The 19,557-nt window shown below is 45.0% G+C and overlaps 1 protein-coding gene across 1 annotated transcript in view; it reads left to right on the forward strand.

The window, feature by feature from the left end:
* Positions 1–426: 426 nt before the first annotated feature.
* The window catches only part of LOC126284667 (NADPH oxidase 4-like), a 189,389-nt gene continuing 170,258 nt past the window's right edge, over positions 427–19,557 (forward strand). Inside the window, exon 1 of the mRNA XM_049983771.1 lies at positions 427–530. Coding sequence (XP_049839728.1) covers positions 471–530 — 60 coding nt within the window. The 5' untranslated portion in view covers positions 427–470. The remainder of the gene's footprint in view (positions 531–19,557) is intronic.

Genomic DNA, 19,557 nt, shown 5'->3' on the forward strand with positions numbered 1-19,557 from the left:
TTGTTTTCGTTTTGGAATTTCGTAGGAATTATATATATTTTTTGACTGCTCATGTTTGTTTTCTTTCGACTAGTTCCTGTGACTTGAGCTATGACATTGCTTCTTTCCGTTCGAATAAAAATTTAATTAACAAGCTAAAAGCAACAACAGTTAGAACAGAATGGACCATATTACGCGGAGCTGGAAATGTTTGTAATAACATGATATAGCAGAGCGCGAAACACTAAATAGGACCGAAATTTGTGTAGAATGTTGCTTCTGGATGCTTGGTACTGGACAGCGCTGTAGCCCACGGAGACGGCACGCTGTGCGCATGCGCAGTGCGGCTCCCGCCCGCTTGCCTCCTCGTCTTTCGTCTCCGCCACTTCTCTCTTCTCCCTCCCACTCGCATTCCTACCCTGCGTCCTCCCAGCCGCCGGTTCGCGACCACCCGGCAGCGTGCACGGCTGCTGCGGCGAGCCAGTGCTGCGATGGCTCGCCGCCGGTGCAGAGGTCGGAGCTGGCTGCGCCGCGCGTCTTTCTGGTTGCTGGTGAGTGAACGGGCTAACCGAGCACAAAGGCCGAACGCTCACCTCTCTGGGGCGTCGCCCTGATATCACACGTGCTGCTCTGTCGGAGTAAAGCAGCAGCGCACAGCTATATTATTTTCACAGTCACTCTTGTTGGTGAGCAGTTACGAATAACACGTGTTTTAGATGGAAGATTTTGCGGTATTTCCGAAGAACATTCGCCTCAGTACCACATCTATGCTTATTACGAAAAGTATGATCTTATGGCGTATGAGGCGAAATTTGTGACTGGACTGAGGGTTTCTTCGTTGGGCGGACGCAACATATTACCTCGGATGGGGGGTGATCGACAGATGCATAAGTAAATGCAGAAGTAACTTGCTGTTCATAACCTTGAGGATAATATTAGCAGTAATCTCAGATTTTTTGCAGATAATGCAGTTACGTAGACCGAATACAGCCTGAACAATGCCGTATAAACATTCAGTCAGACCTTTATAAGATTTCAAAGTGATGCGAAGATTGGCTACGTGCTTTAAATTTTCAGAAATGTAAAATTGTGCACATTGCGAAACGTAAAATCTTTCCATTCTACAAATATCATAACTGTGAATCACAGCTGGAATCGGTAAACTCAAATACCTTGGAGTAACACTTAGCAGGGACGTGAAACGGAACAGTCACATAGTCGTGGGTAAAACAGGTGTCAGGCTTCGGTTTATTGGTAGACTACCAGGGAAACACAGTCAGTCTGCAAAGGAGACTGCTTACAATTTACTTGTGCGACTCATTCTAAAAGTGTGTGGGACCCGAAACAAATAGTAATAACCGGGGAAATTGAACTTATGCACATAAGGGCAACATGAATGGTCACAGGTTTGTTTCACCCGCGGGAAACTGTCACAGAGATGTTGAAAAAACTGAACTGGCAATCTCTTAAAGACACACGGAAGCGACCTCAAGAAAGACTACTAACGAAGTTTCAAGAACTGTTTTTAAATGATGATTCCAGAAATATATTACAACTCCCAACACATCGTTCACGTAGCGATAGTGAGCACAAGGTTAGATTAATTACAGCACGCAGAGAGACCTTTAAACAATCATTCTTTCCCCGCTCCACGTGTGATGGAACGGGAAAAAGCACTACCAACAGGTACAATGGTATGTACCCTCTGCCTCGCACTTCACAGTGGTTCGCAGAGTACAGATGCAGATCTGTTACGCGTTTCGGGCACCTCATGCTCATTTTTAGCCAATAGGGCCCACAAAAAAGCCTGTCACAATCAACAGTTCCTTGCTGCAGACCATATGGTGATGTAAATTATATTGTCAGACAGTACCGTACAAAACCAACTTAGGCGCCATCTTATCGTTGCTGAGTGCATCTTTTTTTAGGATTTCTTATTGCTGACAATGTCGGTCTTCCCACATTTTCCCGATCTTCTGTCTCTCTTTGGCTTGAATGTACATAACTCTTCTGGGATAAGGGTGTGGTCGCGTCTACGAAACTGATTTATTAATTCTGTCCTACAGCCCTGCATGCTGTCTCACGCTGCGTATTTGTAATTCTGTTCCTCTGTCTACAGTTTTCCATTGTCTCTTCTTGTCTACCTTCAGCTTTTCTCAAAAACGTAATGCTGGAACTCCGCGAGGGTACATTCCGGGAAGAGACGGGAAACATACTACTTCCTCCCACATACGTCTCGCGAAATGATCGCAACGGGAAAATCCGAGAAATTGCTGTTAATATGGAAGTTTCCCGTCAATCACCCATGCTCCATTTGCAAATGGAACAGGGAAAGGAGGGAAGGGGTGGATATAGATAGTGGTATAAGAAGTAACCTCTGACATACACCGAAAATTGGCTTGCAGAGTACAGATGTAGATGTAGTATATGTAAACAATTTTGCTTCCTTTTCATTAGAGTTCACACTTCACTTCCATATAGTGAAGCAGGAATATTCATTTCTGTAACGTGTACCACCAACACAATGGTATACTTAAGAACATTTTATGATAATTTGAACTTCTACTGATATGTTATTACGACAGGCAGGTTTTTTCCTGATGAAACTAATACATACATTTTCTCCATGTTTCTGTGGTGGTCGAACTTTTTTTCTGTTTTCACTTCATTAAGAACTCAGTCTTTCAAATATATCATTATAAGCAAATTTATACTGAATGCTAAAATTAACTGATTCTATAGACAACTCACTACACAGTTCCTGTTTAATTAGTGCGAAATTATCTTCTGTGCTACGTGTTCCACATTTACATCTGCACTGAGTACGCTATCGTACTCTGCGTAGCGGAGGTTACACACTGCATCAGCAGCAATCGCCCTCTCATCCATTTTTCACAGATGAGTGGTGTGCATGGAAAATCGAGTATCAGCGCTCCTTCGTGTAAGTCCGAATTTATCTAATTTTACAGTTGAAGTAACCCGCTTTGTGGCTCGGCTTGGAGCTCGCGGACATGTAATTTAAAGATGAAGCCCTTCCATAACGAACAAATGCCTTTCTGATAGCGACTACCATTTGAATTTGTTGAACGCTTTCGTGACGCTCTTCGTAAAGTAAATACCCTTTCTTTGAATCTTTTCTATTTTTTCGAAGTACTTGGTGAGGGTCCCAGGCGTGTGGATAACACCCTTGAGTTGGTAATACGATACTTTTCTAACCGACCTCCTTCGTACAGTATCTACTCTTAATTACTACCACTCCAATCCACCTAAGTCTGGAAACTATTTTCCCTTAACCAGATTTATACAGAATCTCTGCCTTAAAGTGCTCTGGATTTATACCCCAAAATATTTCATGGCCGTGTCTGATCCCATTGATTGATCGTCGGTAGTATAGCTACACTATTCTAATGACTGATCACTGATTGTGTCCCGCTTATTTGGTCGTATTATATTTTGTATCTAGAGTTGGTCATCTATAATTGCTTCAGCATTTAGCAACAATCTTTCAAAGCTCAGGCATCACTCCTGTAGAATACCAAGGGAATAAATGCATATATTCTTAGCTGGTTAGTAAGGAACATGACGGCGAATTCTACGACGTTTTCCTATACATCTCGCAGCATCGTACCAGTCGCTTGTAATTTCTAATGCTCCGTCTCCCTAAAAATTCATGACATAACAGGGAACTCCGACCTTCGTAAGCAAAGCATCTTAGTCTTCTGAACAAAAATTAAAAAAAAAAAATAAAAAAAAAATCCAAGCCAGCCAATTTACTGGAAGCGCAGTCATTATTTTAAGTTGCAGATTCCATCATACTTTACACCCAGTCTCTGTTATCGCTCTGATAAAAATCAGTTTTTAATAAACCAAGTTTTTAAATCGGGCCAAAAAAGTTTAAAAAATTCCTCCTACCCCTGTGCAGGTTTCTAAGCCTATATGAATCGTCCTGAAAACTTGTGACAGAAACTTTTTAATGGCTACGAAAATACTTATAGGATTTAAAAGAGAGCACATGAGGCGCATGCAATAGATGTATTAGGAAGAAGGTGAACTCGTATTTCTACATTAATTATGTATTGTATGCGTCTCACGTGTTCCGTTTTAAATCTTACAGTAGCTTCATTCACAATCACAAATTTTAAGGACAATTTGTATGGGCTTAGGAATCTTTATAGAGCTGGGAGAAATTATTTTAAATTTTTAGTCCGATTTAAGAACATGGTAGATTAAAAGACAATTTTTTAAAAATAATGTTTTCTGAATTTTAGTCTTATTTGTGATAAATTTTTAAGTGTATTTCTAACATTCTAATAGATTACAACAGAAAAATGTGGTAAATTCCAGTTTTATTTCAGTTTCTCTTCACCTGAGTCAACCATACATTACTCTCTCCAACGTATATCTCGCGAAAATAGCGTGAAGGCAAAAATCAGAGATTCTAGTTCTCACGGGAGCGTCCCAGCAAATCAAATATCGATTAAACAGCTATGTAGTTAATGAGTACCAAGCCACCCAACAATGTACATTCAGAGATCTGCTGTGATAAGCAGGAGCACTCGTCAAATTTTACAATGATAAAATTATCGTTCACAGTTCTCGACGGGCATAAAAGAAAACGGGTATGTAATTTCCTGTGTTCACCTGTTCAGTAAGAGCTCCACGTCTTCTCTCATCGTTGTCTTACTACAGGTACTGCTAGTACTACATTTTGCTGCTCTAAAACACGACTTGTTCCTAAGTTCTCAACGGTCCTTTCACTGCTGTTAGCAAAATACGACGCTGCAAACTAAGCGAAAGATTCAGCCACTCTTAGCGGAATGTAGCACAGCTTCTTTGTTTTCAAGCTATCAAGTTTTCTAAGTCACCTACGTAGGGAAGATAAGACACGCTGGTTGCGCGTGGTGTTTAATTCTGCGGTAGTCGCTTATCATCCTGGTGGTAGAAATTGTGATAGTATCTGCCTAGCAAGGGGAGAGGTCGTAGTGTATAGTTCTTAATCGCCATACTTTCGGATAATGGCTTAATTTAAGTTCCAGACGCTTCACAATGTCTAACGCTGATGAACCAAAACATTATTACTACCCGTTTAATAGCGCGTTGTTCGACGTTCGGGACGCAATACAGCGACACCCTGCGTGGCATGGCTTATTGATAGTCCTTTGTAGGTGTCCGAAGGTATGTAGCACCGGATGTCTACAGACATATCACACAATTACCGAAAATTACGGGAGAGTAGTTTCTTAGCTCACAGCTGGCACCCGGTAGCGTCCCAGATGTGTTCGATCTAACTCTTATCATGCTAATTCTGCGCCTCCGCCATTAAGTGAGTTCATTATCTTGTTCCTCACACCATTTTAGCACGAATCTGGCCTTGTGACACGGGTATTTATCCTGCTGAGAGATGGCATCCCATCGGGAAAGACATCAAGGATGAGCAGTTGCAAGTGATTCGCAATAACGTTCATGAAGTCCACACACTCCGTTACTACCTCAGGTTAGGTGGAAGCTCCGGGAACATCACCCATAGCATAATAATCTCACCAACAGCGTGCATACATGGTGCAGTGCGTATTTCGAGCAACTGTTCGCCTGAATGCCGTGTCTACACCGACCTGGCGTAACAATAAACGGCATTCATCCGGCCTGGCGACACGTTTCCATTGATTCACCGTCCAGTGCCGATGAGCTTGTGCCCACTGCAATTACGAGGGGCGTTAATAAGTAATACAACACATTTTTCTTTTCTGAAGCCAGGTTGGTTTTATTCACTATTCTGATACAACATACCATTCCCCACTCTTTTGGCTACATAACTCTATTTTTCAACATGATCTCCGTTCACTGCGACGGCCTTATGCCGTCTTACTGGGGAGGGTACCACTCCACTAGTCGAAATTGGAGCCAACATCTTGCTGCATCAATAACCTACCCATCATCCCAGTTCTGCTTCCAGCGGAGTGCAACCTTCACTGGGCCAAACAGAAGGAAATTGGGAGGCACGCAGGAGATCGGACAGGTTTGCGCAATCTTGTTGCGATGATGACAAACGCCTCGCCCAACGACTCGACGCGCTTTTGTTCACTGTCAGGTCTCCGTAGACGTTCTGCAAACGCCTATGAATATCTGCGAAGCTGTGGTTTTGCGCCAAAAGAAACTCAATGACAGCTTTCTGCTTCGAACGCACCTCTTCGACAGACGCCATTTTGAAGGCTACGTGTAGCACCGCCACCCATCGAAACTTCATGAAACTATAGAATCTGAAGCAGGAATAGTCCACCATGTTCCACACCAAAATTCGTATTTTTTCAGCCGCAATTGGCCGAGAAAAGAATGTGATGCATTACTTATTGAACTACCCTGGTACAATTGACGATGTCTTTGCGTCAACAGGGAAAAGTGTAGGGTTCGTTTGCTGCGGAATCTCATGTTCAGCATCGTAGTTTTACCTTCAACTATTTTCCGTAGACGCCCACGACAGTAGCACGCAAACAGCCGACCAGCTTCCCTCTTTCTGAGATGCTCTTTCCCAGGCACCTGGCAGTAACAGTCTGTCCTTCAAAAGTTACGAAAGTCATTTGATTTCACCATCCCATTTGTGGCCTGCATCGTCGCTAGAATGACTCCATATTCAACTCTGTTTCGCTTATATACTTTCCTTACCGCGGTTCATCACCACCAAGCAGCAGCAGTCAATCTCGCGCTTGGCGACGGTTATGTTGTTTTGGCTCATTACTGAATGCAATGAAAAAATGTGAAGTCCTGAGGAAGTTAAGCTCGACGCCGGCAGAGGATTGTATCCTCTCCTTTCGTTGTCAATTCTCACACAGTAATTTCAAGACACTCCAATCCACAAGCACTCATCACAGACGACGTCCGCAGCTCGTGGTCTAGTGACATCGGCAGGGTAGCTCAGCATCTTCGGTCAGAGGGCCGATTGTCCTCTGTAATAAAAAAAAAATAAAATGAGTAAAGGAATCAACGATGTACATGTACATGGATACTCCGCAAATCACATTTAACTTCAACGGATGCCATGTGACGTCCGCTCAGACCAAACGCAACGAACTATTCTGAACAAACTGAAAAATAATTTTAAAAAAGTGGCTAGCGTTGCTGCCTCTGGATCACGGGGTCCCGAGTTCGATTCCCGGCTGGGTTGGGGATTTTTCTCTGTACGCGGACTGTGTGTTTGTTTTGTCCTCATCATTCGTGAAAGTGGCTAAATTGGACTGTGTACAGACTGGGATTTTGTACGGGCGCTGATGCCCGCGCAGTTGAGCTCCTCACAAACCAACCACTGTCACAGCCCGCTACACTCAAACGGTCACACTTATAACCTAGCACTCACTCTTCGTAAGGGAAAGATAGCCAATGAATCCGAATAAAGAAAGTCGTTTTTATATAGGCGACTTTACCTCAGGGGACATACGAGACGGCAGTTCCACACGACATGTACAATGAAATATTTTTTCTAGCACTGAATAATTCAAACATGCTGACCTGAAGCTTCAGTTCGTTTGGAGTCCGAATCATCAGTCCTCCTAACACGCATTTCTTCTCTGTAAGCCATGTCAGTGATCCAGATAATGACGATCACTGACGATAGTGCTCGTCAGTCTTTAACAACATGACAGTCATTCAGTGTCTTTCGTCCAGATCCACTGTAAGATGGTTCAAAGACATGACACGATGACCTTTAGCATTGCCTTTCAGAATAAGGTATACATCCTGAAGACAAGTACAATTTCAGCTTTTAATACTGTTCAGCATTTTTCTTTTTGCAGATTACCGCCGGTCGGGGTGGCAGAGCGGTTCTAGGTGCTACAGTAGGGAACCACGCGACCGCTACGGTCGCAGGTTCGAATCCTGCCTCGGGCATGGATGTGTGTGATGTCCTTAGGTTAGTTAGGTTTAAGTAGTCCTAAGTTCTAAGAGACTGTTGACCTCAGAAGTTACGTCCCATAGTGCTCAGAGCCATTTGAACCATTTTGCAGATTACCCATAACACCACTTGGTCTCACAATCTACGAAATAGACAAACTCAGCCACTTGCTGTTCCTATCATTCTTGAAGCAGGATTGATAACTGGAAGCAGCTTCGGGATCCAAACTTGGCATGCTTTAGGTTTTCTTCGCACTTCTTCTTTATTCAAAGATGTATAATATTCAAGTTGAATTCAATAATAAACTTATTAGGCTTACAGGTAATTTTGTGCTTTCGGTAAAAAGCTTCCAGGAATGTGACTGCGTTGTCATATTTCCATAGTGATCGATATTTCGGCCAGTGTTCCAAGGACACTTCATTTGGTCCTGGGAGGATGGGAATCGTATTTACTACTTGTCCAAAGCCATCATAAATATTGTGTACTAGAGCTCATCCTACTGTTATTAGAGTTCATCAAGAAAGTTTTTGGTTCCAAACTAAGAGTACACGATCAAAATAAGCTCCTCTACATGGAATATACGAAAAACAAGAAATCTAGGAACAAGAGGGTCATTTTGTCTCGGTCAGTGAAACCCATCTGTAAAAATATCCCACCTTACACTGTTCTTACAATATTTAATCTTTCGTTCCTCCGATGTGATTAAGCGATTTTTTCTTTCCTTTTTTTTTTTTTTTTTTTTTTTTTGCAAACTCTTTTTTCAGTGACTGCCTACATCATTTACACAGGAATTGTTTCCTTTCTCCTACCTTAAAACTGCATCCAGCATTACACACGTTATTCGTAGATCATCGCCTCAGGGATTCGTCGGTGTATTTATAGGTTAGTCCGTCGCCCAACACATGTATTATTAGGTTGGTGCAAAAGTTCGTAGCGTTTAAGTTTTTCTTGTTGGTATTCCGGTTGCTGTGGGTTTATTTATCTATTGTCTTCTTTTATTTGTAGTCCAATGTTGTTATTTGAGTTAACGTATTGCCATTTTGTCATTTGGAGATCGTAAGTGGAGTTGTGTACGGTAGAAAATAGAGTGCCAAGTGGAGAAATCGAAACAATTCCGACATATTCTTCTGTATGAGTTCAGTACCGTGGTGGCAGCGGCAGAGTCAACCAGAAACATTTGCGCCATGTCTGAGGATAATGCTATTGGACAGAAACACGGCAGTGTTTTTCTCCTTTTAAGGAGGTTCGTTTTGACATTAGGGGCTCTCCAGTCCGGGGTACTTCAAGAACTTGCAAATGCGATGAACTGTGATCATTCCACCATTGTGCGACATTTGCCTGCAAGGGGGAACGTTTCAAAGTTGGGTGTTTGGGTACCGCATGCTCTAAGCCAAAATCACAAAAATCAGTGGGCGACCATATGTGCATCTTTGCTTACTCATCACCATCTGGCTCGCGATCAACACCGACCATTCCTATTCTGTATTGTTACTGGTGGTGAGAAATGGCGTGTTTATGCTAACGTAAGGAAAAGAAATGAATTCTTGAGCCCAAACACAGAAGCAACTCACCGTACAAAGACCTATGCGCGACAAAAGATAATATTATGCATCTGGTGGAACTGCAACGGTGTGATGTAGAACGAATTGCTTCCCAGAGGTGTAACCATCACTGCTGACATATATTGTCAACAACTGAGACGTCTTTCAGACGCAGTCCAAGAACAACGACCAGGAAGACTGCGTGAAGTGATGCTACTCCACGATAACGCCCATCCTCATTCTGCTAGACTGACGGTACAGGAGTTGGGCAGGGAAGTCACTCCGCACCCACCTTATTCAGCTGATCTTGCGGCCTAAGATTTTCACCTCTTCCGCTCTCTAACTAACAACTTTCGAGGAACTTCCTTTACGGATAAAAACGCTCCCCGAACATGGTGCCACGAGTTCTTCGCCATAAACACACGCGGTTTCCACAATCGCGAAATCGAAAAGTTGCTCCTGCTTTGGCAGACTGTTGTAAATAGTGAAGGAGAACATATTATTAATGACTAAAGTCTCCGTTATGTGTATCTGTTGTGTTTCTTGAATTTATGGAAAAACGCTGCGAACTCATGAACCAACCCAATATTTCTGCCTCTTTCGGATCATAAGGGAAATTCATGATTATGCAGTGCTTTTATTGAAAGCTGCCTGATCTGTGATGTAGAGCTATCTCGAGTTAACCTTAGCTTTCAAGTCTAATATTAACAACTTTTAGCACAATGTGACAGGCTAGAGAATCCAATAATTCACGTTGTTTCAAAACAAGAACGACTTGTGGCAATAACCTGTTAGCTTCAGAAGTTCAAAGGCCTGGCCCTGCCAAATGTACAACCGTTAACCCTTCCTTGTTAACCCCACATCCATCTGTGTTAGTCTGCAGTTGAGAAGAGCGGGCTGACTCATCAGGCCATGTTAGAATCTCATCAGTCCTGCAGACAACCAATAAAGCAATGATGATTTAACTCCCCTTTCTGTCTATCCATGATCATTTTGATAGTAAGATCCAAAAGGGCTGAGAAACATTTTGAAGAAAGAAAGCCAACAGTTTAATGTTACGTCGACATCCAGATAATTAAAGGCGGAGCGTTAACCGGGACACGAACGCAGACTTAATGAAGAAACAAACTCGGGATATAACTCAAGGAATTTTGGGAGAAAAGCACGTAAACTTACATCCAATTCAGTGTGCACTTTCGGTCACTGAAACACTTCGAGCCAAGGAACAATGTAATTTACACTATTGGCCATTAAAATTGCTACATCAAAAAGAAATGCAGATGATAAACGGGGGTATTCATTGGACAAATATATTATGCTAGAACTGACATGTGATTACATTTTCACGCAGTTTGGGTGCATAGATCCTGAGAAATCAGTACCCAGAACAACCACCTCTGGCCGTAATAACGGCCTTGATACGCCTGGGCATTGAGTCAAACAGAGCTTGGATGGTGTGTACAGGCACAGCTGCCCCTGCAGCTTCAGCACGATACCACAGTTCATCGAGAGTAGTGACTGGCGTATTGTGACTAGCCAGTTGCTCGGCCACCATTGACCAGACGTTTTCGATTGGTGAGAGATTTCGAGAATGTGCTGGCCAGAGCAGCAGTCAAACATTTTCAGTATCCAGAAAGGACCGTACAGTACCTGCGACATGCGGTCGAGCATTATCCTGCCGAAATGTAGGGTTTTGCAGGGATCGAATGAAGGGTAGAGCCACGGGTCGTAACACATCTGAAATGTAACGTCCACTGTTCAAAGTGCCGTCAATGCGAACAAGAGGTGACCGAGACGTGTAACCAATGGCACCCCATACCATCACGCCCGGTGGTACGCCAGCATGGCGATGACGAATGTGCGTTCACCGCGATGTCGGCAATCACGGATGCAACCATCATGATGCTGTAAACAGAATCTGGATTCATCCGAAAAAATGACGTTTTGCCATTCGTGCACCCAGGTTCGTCGTTGAGTACACCATCGCGGCGCTCCTGTCTCTGATGCAGCGACAAGGGTAACTGCAACCATGGTCTCCGAGCTGATAGTCCATGCTCCTGCAAACGTCGTCAAACTGTTCGTGCAGATGGTTGTTGTCTTGCAAACGTCCCCATCTGTTGACTCGGGGATCGAGACGTGGCTGCACGATCCGTTACAGCCATGCGGATAAGATGCCTGTCATCTCGACTGCTAGTGATACGATGCTCTTGGGATCCAGAACTGCGTTCCGTTTTACCCTCCTGAACCCACCGATTCCATATTCTGCTAACAGTCATTGGATCTCGACCAACGCGAGCAGCAATGTAGCGATACGATAAACCGCAATCGCGATAGGCTACAATCCGACCTTTATCAAAGTCAGAAACGTGATGGTACGCATTTCTCCTCATTACACGAGGCATCACAACAACGTTTCACCAGGCAACGCCGATCAACTGCTGTTTGTGTATGAGAAATCGGTTGGAAACTTTCCTCATGTCAGCATGTTGTAGGTGTCGCCACCGGCGCCAACCTTGTGTGAATGCTCTGAAAAGCTAATCATTTGCATATCACAGCATCTTCTTCCTGTCGGATAAATTTCGCGTCTGTAGCACGTCATCTGTTGGTGTAGCAATTTTAATGGTCAGTAGTGTACTTAGTAACCTTTGCACTCAAAACACCACTTTCGTCTTAGCCTTATAGATCCCAATATCAGGTTGTTTGTACGGAGTTAAGTGGCGAATAACACGCTATAGGGCTAGATGTTTTGTTGCTAATTATGAGCACCTATCGCACAGGCTGTGCCTGATATCCTACCCACCCCGTAAGCAGTAAAGACGCCGCCAAAAGACGTAAAGAAATAGTCAGAAATAAATCTTACGCTGCGATGACAAAAATCATGGGCTACCTCCTAATATCGTGTCGGAACTCCTTTTGCCCGATGGACTGCAGCAACTTGACGTGGCATGGACTCAACAAGTGGTTGGAAGTCCCCTGTAGAAATATTGAGCCATGTTGTCTCTATAGCCAACCATAAATGCGAAAGTCTTGCCGGAACAGAATTTTGTGCACGAACGTATCTCTCGATTATGTCCCCTAAATGTTCGATGTGGTTCATGACAGACAATCTGGGTGGCCAAATCATTCGCTCAAATTACTCACAATGTTGTTGGAACCAATCGTGGACTATTTTGGCCCAGTGAACGTTTAGACAGTCATTGACTTTCCTTGAGCGGTACCACAACGACGATGATGATTTCTTAATCCAAATTGTTACGGGCGATGAAACATGGGTGGCCTATGTCACACCAGAATCAAAGCAACAGTCCACGGAAGTTGAGCAGGGGCATCGTTTTGCTGCAAAACAATGCCCGTCCGCATGTGGCGAATCAGACCAAAGATCTCATCACATCTTTTCTATGGGAAACTCTAGATCATCCTCCGTACAGCCCCGATCTTGCGCCCAGTGACTACCATCTGTTCCTGCACTTGAAGAAACACCTGGGCGGTCAGAGTCTTCAAGACGATGACGAAGACAAAACAGTGGTGATGTAGTGGTTAACGAGTCAGGCAGCAGACTTCTATGAGGAGGGTATTCAAAAACTGGCACAACGTTATGACAAGTTCCTCAATATTGACGGAAATTATGTAGAAAAGTACATTAAGGTACAGGCTTTCATGTAGAAATAAAATTATTAAGATATCTTAGCACGTCTCTTTTTTATTTTCAAAACGGTACACGCCTCGTACCATTCCGTGTTCAAAGGCTGTTAATTTCCGTCGTGCCGCCTTAATCGCGTCGGAAACTTTTTCACATGTATCATCGGAGTACAAATGACAGCTCCGCCTCTGCACTGCCTTTTTATTACTTGTGTATGCGATACTAACGCCATCTGTATATGTGCATGTTGCTATCCCACAACTTCTGTGATCTCAATGTATTACGAAAATCACCAAGGCTGTAAATACCGGTCTTAAAAGCCTGCGCTGTACATTCCCCAGTTCGATTCGAACAGTTCTGATCACGACGGCGGCAGGTCCCGGCTGGCGGCAGCAGCGCGCCAGCCACCGTGCAGCGCGGGTGCCTTGACCTCGGCTACGACCGGCTCTCCGCGCGGTCTGGTCTGCGGCGCCGCGGAACAGTCTGGGGGCACGCCCGCCGCTTCGTCGTCGGTAGAGCGGCACTGTGTGGGGGAAGCGCTCGCCGCTCCGGCAGATTAGATACTGGCAGCGCTCTCCGCGGCGTTACTGCTGGGCGCGCCGCTCGGGGAGCTTGCTTTGTCAGACGCCGGCCCTGGCAGCACTCAGACGCGCGGCGCTGGCGATGACTCCATCTCAAACTTCCTGTTGCTTGTGGCTCGACAAAACGTGGCCAACTGCGCCCGGCTGGTCTTATTCCTTCGCACCTTTGTCCCCTCTCTACAGGGTGGTCCATTGATAGTGATCGGGCCAAATATTTCACGAAATAAGCATCAAACGAAAAAAACTACAAAGGACGAAACTCATCTAGCTAGGAAATGCAACACATATTTTTTCTCGGCCAGTGTTGAAAAAATGGGGAATTTGCTGTGGAATACTCCCGCTATAGCCCCTTTAGTTTCGTGGAGTTCCGATAGGTGGCAGTGCTATACAGCGCCTTCAAAATGGCGTCTGTAACGGAGGTGCGCTGTAAGAGTAGTTCATTTCGGCGGAAAAGCAGAGCAACGCAGATATTCGTAGGCGCTTGAAGAATGTCTACGGAGACCTGACAGTCAAAAACAACACAGTGAATCATTGAGCGAGACCTCTGCCATCATCGCAACAAGGTCGCGCAAACCTCTCCCATCTTCCGCGTGCCAGCTAGCCGAACACAGCTGTGACTCCTGCAATGTTGGAACGTCAGGACACTCTCATTAGAGGTGATCGACGGATCAAAATCAAACTCCTCTCTGCTCAACTGGGCGCCTCTGTTAATAGTGCTGATACACTAGTCCACCAGTTGGGTACTCAAATATAAAAGCTGTACGCCCACTGGTTTCCTCATCGTCTAACAGAAAACCATATAGAACAAGGAAGGTGCATCTGTGCTGAGCTGCTTGCGCTTTCCGGAGCTGATCGTGACAGTTTCTTGTCGAACACCTTCACAGGCGATGAAACACACGTTTATCACTTCGGACAGGAATCAAAACGACAATCCACGGAGTAGCGCCACACCATGTCTCCTCCGAAGAAAAAGTTCAAAGCCGCAATCTCAGCTGGTAGAATCATGGCGACAGTTTTGTGGGAATCTGAAGGAGATACTCGGTTTGATGTCTTTCCTCATTGTGCAACGATCGGTTCTGAAATGTATTCTGCTACCCTCAGGAAACCGTAGGAATCACTTCAGCGTGTTAGTCGCCACAAAAATACAAACTAACTTCCCCTTCTCTATGACAAGGCAAGGCCTCGCACAAGTCTGCGTAACCGAGAGAAGCCCACGAGATGGACTGTTCTTTTTCATCCTCCCTTCAGGTTGCATCTCATACATTACGACTTCCATGTGATTGTGCCAATGAAGGATAAACTCCGCGGAAAGTAGTACGTGGACGATTCAAATGGCTCCAAACACTATGGGACTAAACATCTAGCAGAGCGGTCCAAGACGCTGCAGTCATGGACTATGCGGCTGCTCCCGGCGGAAGTTCGAGTCCTCCCTCGGGCATGGGTGTGTGTGTGTTTGTCCTTAGGATAATTTAGGTTAAGTAGTGTGTAAGCTTAGGGACTGATGACCTTAGCAGTTAAGTCCCATAAGATTTCACACACATCTGAACATTTTGAACTTAACATCTGAGATCATCAGTCCCCTAGAATTCGAACTACTTAAACCTAACACTCGGTCCCGAATAAGAGCCTCGGTCCGACCACAGTTTTAATCTGCCAGGAAGTTTCATATCAGTGCATCCTCCGCTGAAGAGTGAAAATCTGATTCTGGAAACACCCCCCAGGGTTTGGCTAAGCCATGTCTCCGCAATATCCTTTCTTTCAGGAGTGCTAGTTCTGCAAGGTTCGCAGGAGAGCTTCTGCAAAGTTTGGAAGGTAGGAGACGAGGTACTGGCAGAAGTAAAGCTGTGAGGACGGGGCGTGAGTCGTACTTGGATAGCTCAAACGGTAAAGCACTTTCCCGCGAAAGGCAAAAGTCCCGAGTTCGAGTCTCGGTCCGGCACACAGTTTTAATCTGCCAGGAAGTTTCATATCAGCGCAAACTCCGCTGCAGAGTGAAAATCTCATTCTGGAACCTAAGGACATCACACACATCCATGCCCGAGGCATGATTCGAACCAGCGCCCGTAGCACCAGCGCGGTTCCGGGACTAAAGCGCCTAGAACCGCTCGGCCACAGCGGCCGCCTACGTGGATGACGGGGAGGTTATTTATGCAGCAAGACGTTAGCTCCGACATCGACCAGCAGAGTGCTACAATTCGGGCAGTCAGGCCCTCATAGTGACGTGGCGTAATCCAATCGCATTGAACGGAGATTATTTTGAATAATAGGGTTCTGTAGCCAAAAGAGTGGGGAATAATATGGTGTACTGGAATACTGAAAATTACCTGCTTTCAGAAAAAAGGTGTTGCGCTACTTATTAAACGCCCCTCGTACATAGCCAGAGTTTTTATTTATCTTCGCAAGAGAAAACAGAGCTGTGAAACTTAGGATGCTCTATTCAGATATGATGCCTTCCAAATAACATACACACTTATCAGCCAAAACATTACCAGCGGCTCATTAATACCGTGAGGGTCTACTTTTGGAATACATCCTGCGTGGCATGGATTCAGAAATTCTTTGGTAGATTTCCGGAGGTATGTGGCACCAACTGTCTAAACGCGGCCGACGAAATCCTCGTCAATTTACGAACTGGTGGTTCGTGGTCGAGCAGCTAGTTCCCGATAGCATCCCAAATGCATTTCATCGGGTTCAGATCAGATGAATTTGATAGAAAATGATCGTCTTCAGTTTACTATCATGTTCCTCAACCCACGGTATCTCGATTCTGGCCTTGTGGCAAGAACAGTCATCCTGCTATAATGTGCCAACGCCGCAAGGTAAGATATCAAGAATGAAGGGATGTAGGTGGGCTGCAATTGTGTTCACGTAGCCCGCATCTCGTGGTCGTGCGGTAGCGTTATCGCTTCCCACGCCCGGGTTCCCGGGTTCGATTCCCGGCGGGGTCAAGGATTTTCTCTGCCTCGTGATGGCTGGGTGTTGTATGATGTCTTTAGGTTACTTAGGTTTAAGTAGTTTTAAGTTCTAGGGGACTAATGACTATAGATGTTAAGTCCCATAGTGTTCAGAGCCGAGAGCCTGTTCACGTAGTCCAGCACTGTCATGGTGCCTTCGATTGCTACCAGTGGTCTCACAGAATCCCTAGTGAACGTCTCACATAGCATAATACTGCTCCCATTGGCCTGTGTCCATGGCCCGGTGCTTGTTTGGCGAAGCTGTTCGTCTGGATGACGGCATATGCGGATGCGACCATCGACCTCGCGTAACAATAAACGTGATTCATCGGACCAGGCGACACGCCCCCATTGACCCACGCCTCTACGATGATCCCGTGCATTGAAATCGTAATTGACGACGTCGTTGGGCCAACTTAGTAACACATAATGGGTCGTCTGATGCAGAGTCTCAAATTCTACAAAATGCCCTCCTTAATAGCGTGCTCCGAAACACTTTAGCCTGCAGCAGCATTGTACTCTGCCGTCAGATCTGCCACAGATAGTTGCGTATCCTGCTTTACACAGCGGCAAGGCTCCGATCTTCGCGTTATGTGTTGACGCGTTGACACCCTTCACCTTATCACCTACTCGTTTCTCTGCCGTCCTCCAAGCATTTTCCATAGATACTCGCGGCAGTAGGACGAAAAACCTGATGAACTTCACCGTTTCTGAAATGCTCGCTCCCAGGCGACAGGCTATAATAATCTGCCGTGTTTCTTGTCAGAGGCCTTTATGTCAATAGTTTTCCCCATTTTCGATCCGTGCAGTTGCTAAAATGATTCCCCATTCGTCCCTGCTACGCTTATTTACTTCCCTTACCGCGTCACTTTCCCGCAACGGCACCAGACACTGGTTCAAAAAATGGCTCTGAGCACTATGGAACTTAACTTCTGAGGTGATCAGTTCACTAGAACTTAGAACTACTTAAACCTAACTAACCTAACGACATCACACACGTCCTGCGACACGTCCTGCGACGTAGCGGTCGCGCGGTTCCAAACTCTAGCGCCTAGAACCGCTCGGCCACCCCGGCCGGCCCCGACAGTGGTCATAATGTTTTGGTTCATCAGTGTAGATGGATTTCTATATCTGTGCCTGTTGTTGTTGTAGAGGTCTTCAGTCCAGAGACTGGTTTGGTGCAACCCTCCAGGTTACTCTGTCCTCTGCAAGATTCTTCACCTCCAAGTAACTAGTGAACTTACATTTTCTTGAATCTGCTTAGTGTATTCATCTCTTGGTCTCCCTCTACGATTCTTACCCTCCACGTTGCCCTCCAATACTAAACTGGTGATCCCTTGATACCTCAGAACGTGTCATACCACCCGATCCCTTCTTCTAGTCATCTGTGCACAAGTTCTTCTTCTCCGCAATTCTGTTCAGTATCTCCTCATTAGGTATGTGATCTACCTAACTGATCTTCAGCATTCTTCTGTAGCACCACATTTCGAAAGGTTCTATTCTCTTCTTGTCTAAAATATTTATCGTCCATGTTTCTCATTCATACATGGCTACAGTCCACACAAATACTTCCAGAAAAGACTTCCTGACACTTAAATCTATACTCGATGTTAACAAATTTCTCTTCTTCAGAAACGCTTTCCTTGCCATTGCCAGTCTACATTTTATATGCTCTCCACTTCGACCATCATCAGTTATTTTGCTTACCAAATAGCAAAACTCATCTACTACTTTAAGTGTCTCATTTCCTAATCTAATTCCATCTGCGTCACCTGATTTAATTCGACTACATTCCATTCTCCCCGTTTTGCTTTTGTTGGTGTTCATCTTATATCCTCCTTTCAAAACACTGTCCATTCCGTTCAGCTGCTCTTCCAGCTCCTTTGCTGTCTCTGATAGAATTAAAATGTCATCGGCAAACCTCAATTTTTTTTTGTTCTCCATGAAATGCCTACTCCAAATGTTTCCTCTGTTTCTTTTACTGCATGCTTAATATACAGATTGAATAACGTCGGGGATAGGCTATAACTCTGTCTCACTCCCTTCCCAACCACTGCTTCCCTTTCATGCCCCTCGACTCTTATAACTGCCATCTGGTTTTTGTACAAATTGTAAATAGCCTTTCGCTCCCTGTGTTTGACGCTTGCTACCTTCAGAATTTGAAAGAGAGTATTCCAGCCAACATTTTCAAAAGCCTTCTCTAAGTCTGCAAATGCTAGAAACGTAGGTATGCCTGTAGCCTGCAAACCTCTTGTACGGAATTACATGCAGAGCTCTGGTCATACATTGGTACATTCAAGATTTTAGGGTAAATGAAGAGAGGTCTCGCTGCCCTCCACTAATTTCCGTTCCGCAGTTATTAGACGGAACTTAGCTTGTTAGTTAAAAATAGTTTAGTCTGAAATATACAAGGAGCTACACCGTAGTCCTTTACAAATTACACACGTCAGCCCTCTGTGGGCCGAGACGTACTTCCGTTCACACTGGTGTCCGCAGGCTACCTGTCGCGTCGGCTCTCGACGCCCGGTCGGCAGTACTTGCGTGCACAAAGCACCTGGAAGTCCAGTTTCGCACACCCAAAGTTGCAGTATTCTCGACAGGGAGCAGATTATGCTGGACAAGGTGACCTGCCCAGTTTGTAAGATGCTACAAAGTGGCACTTGCTATGGCAAAGTCAGTTCTGGAAGTCAACATCTCCTTACGGTGTGTGGTGAGACTATTCCCGGTACCAATACCACTTCTCCTCCTTTCCTGTTACACCCGCGGCTGTTGCTGGCAAGAATAACAGGTAGTAAGTCTTGTTACGGTGTATTTCTCCGATTGTTTCGTAGTGGTCATTTCGCAGGGTGTACGTGGAATTCAGTTTGGAAATTTGCGGTAAGGTCTTATGGGACCAAACTGCTGAGGTCATCGGTCCCTAAGCCTCCATGCAACTTTAACTTACGCTATGGACAACACACACCCATCCCTGAGGGAGGAC

This window comes from Schistocerca gregaria, chromosome 8, assembly GCF_023897955.1.
Source record: "Schistocerca gregaria isolate iqSchGreg1 chromosome 8, iqSchGreg1.2, whole genome shotgun sequence".
Lineage (NCBI taxonomy): Eukaryota > Metazoa > Arthropoda > Insecta > Orthoptera > Acrididae > Schistocerca > Schistocerca gregaria.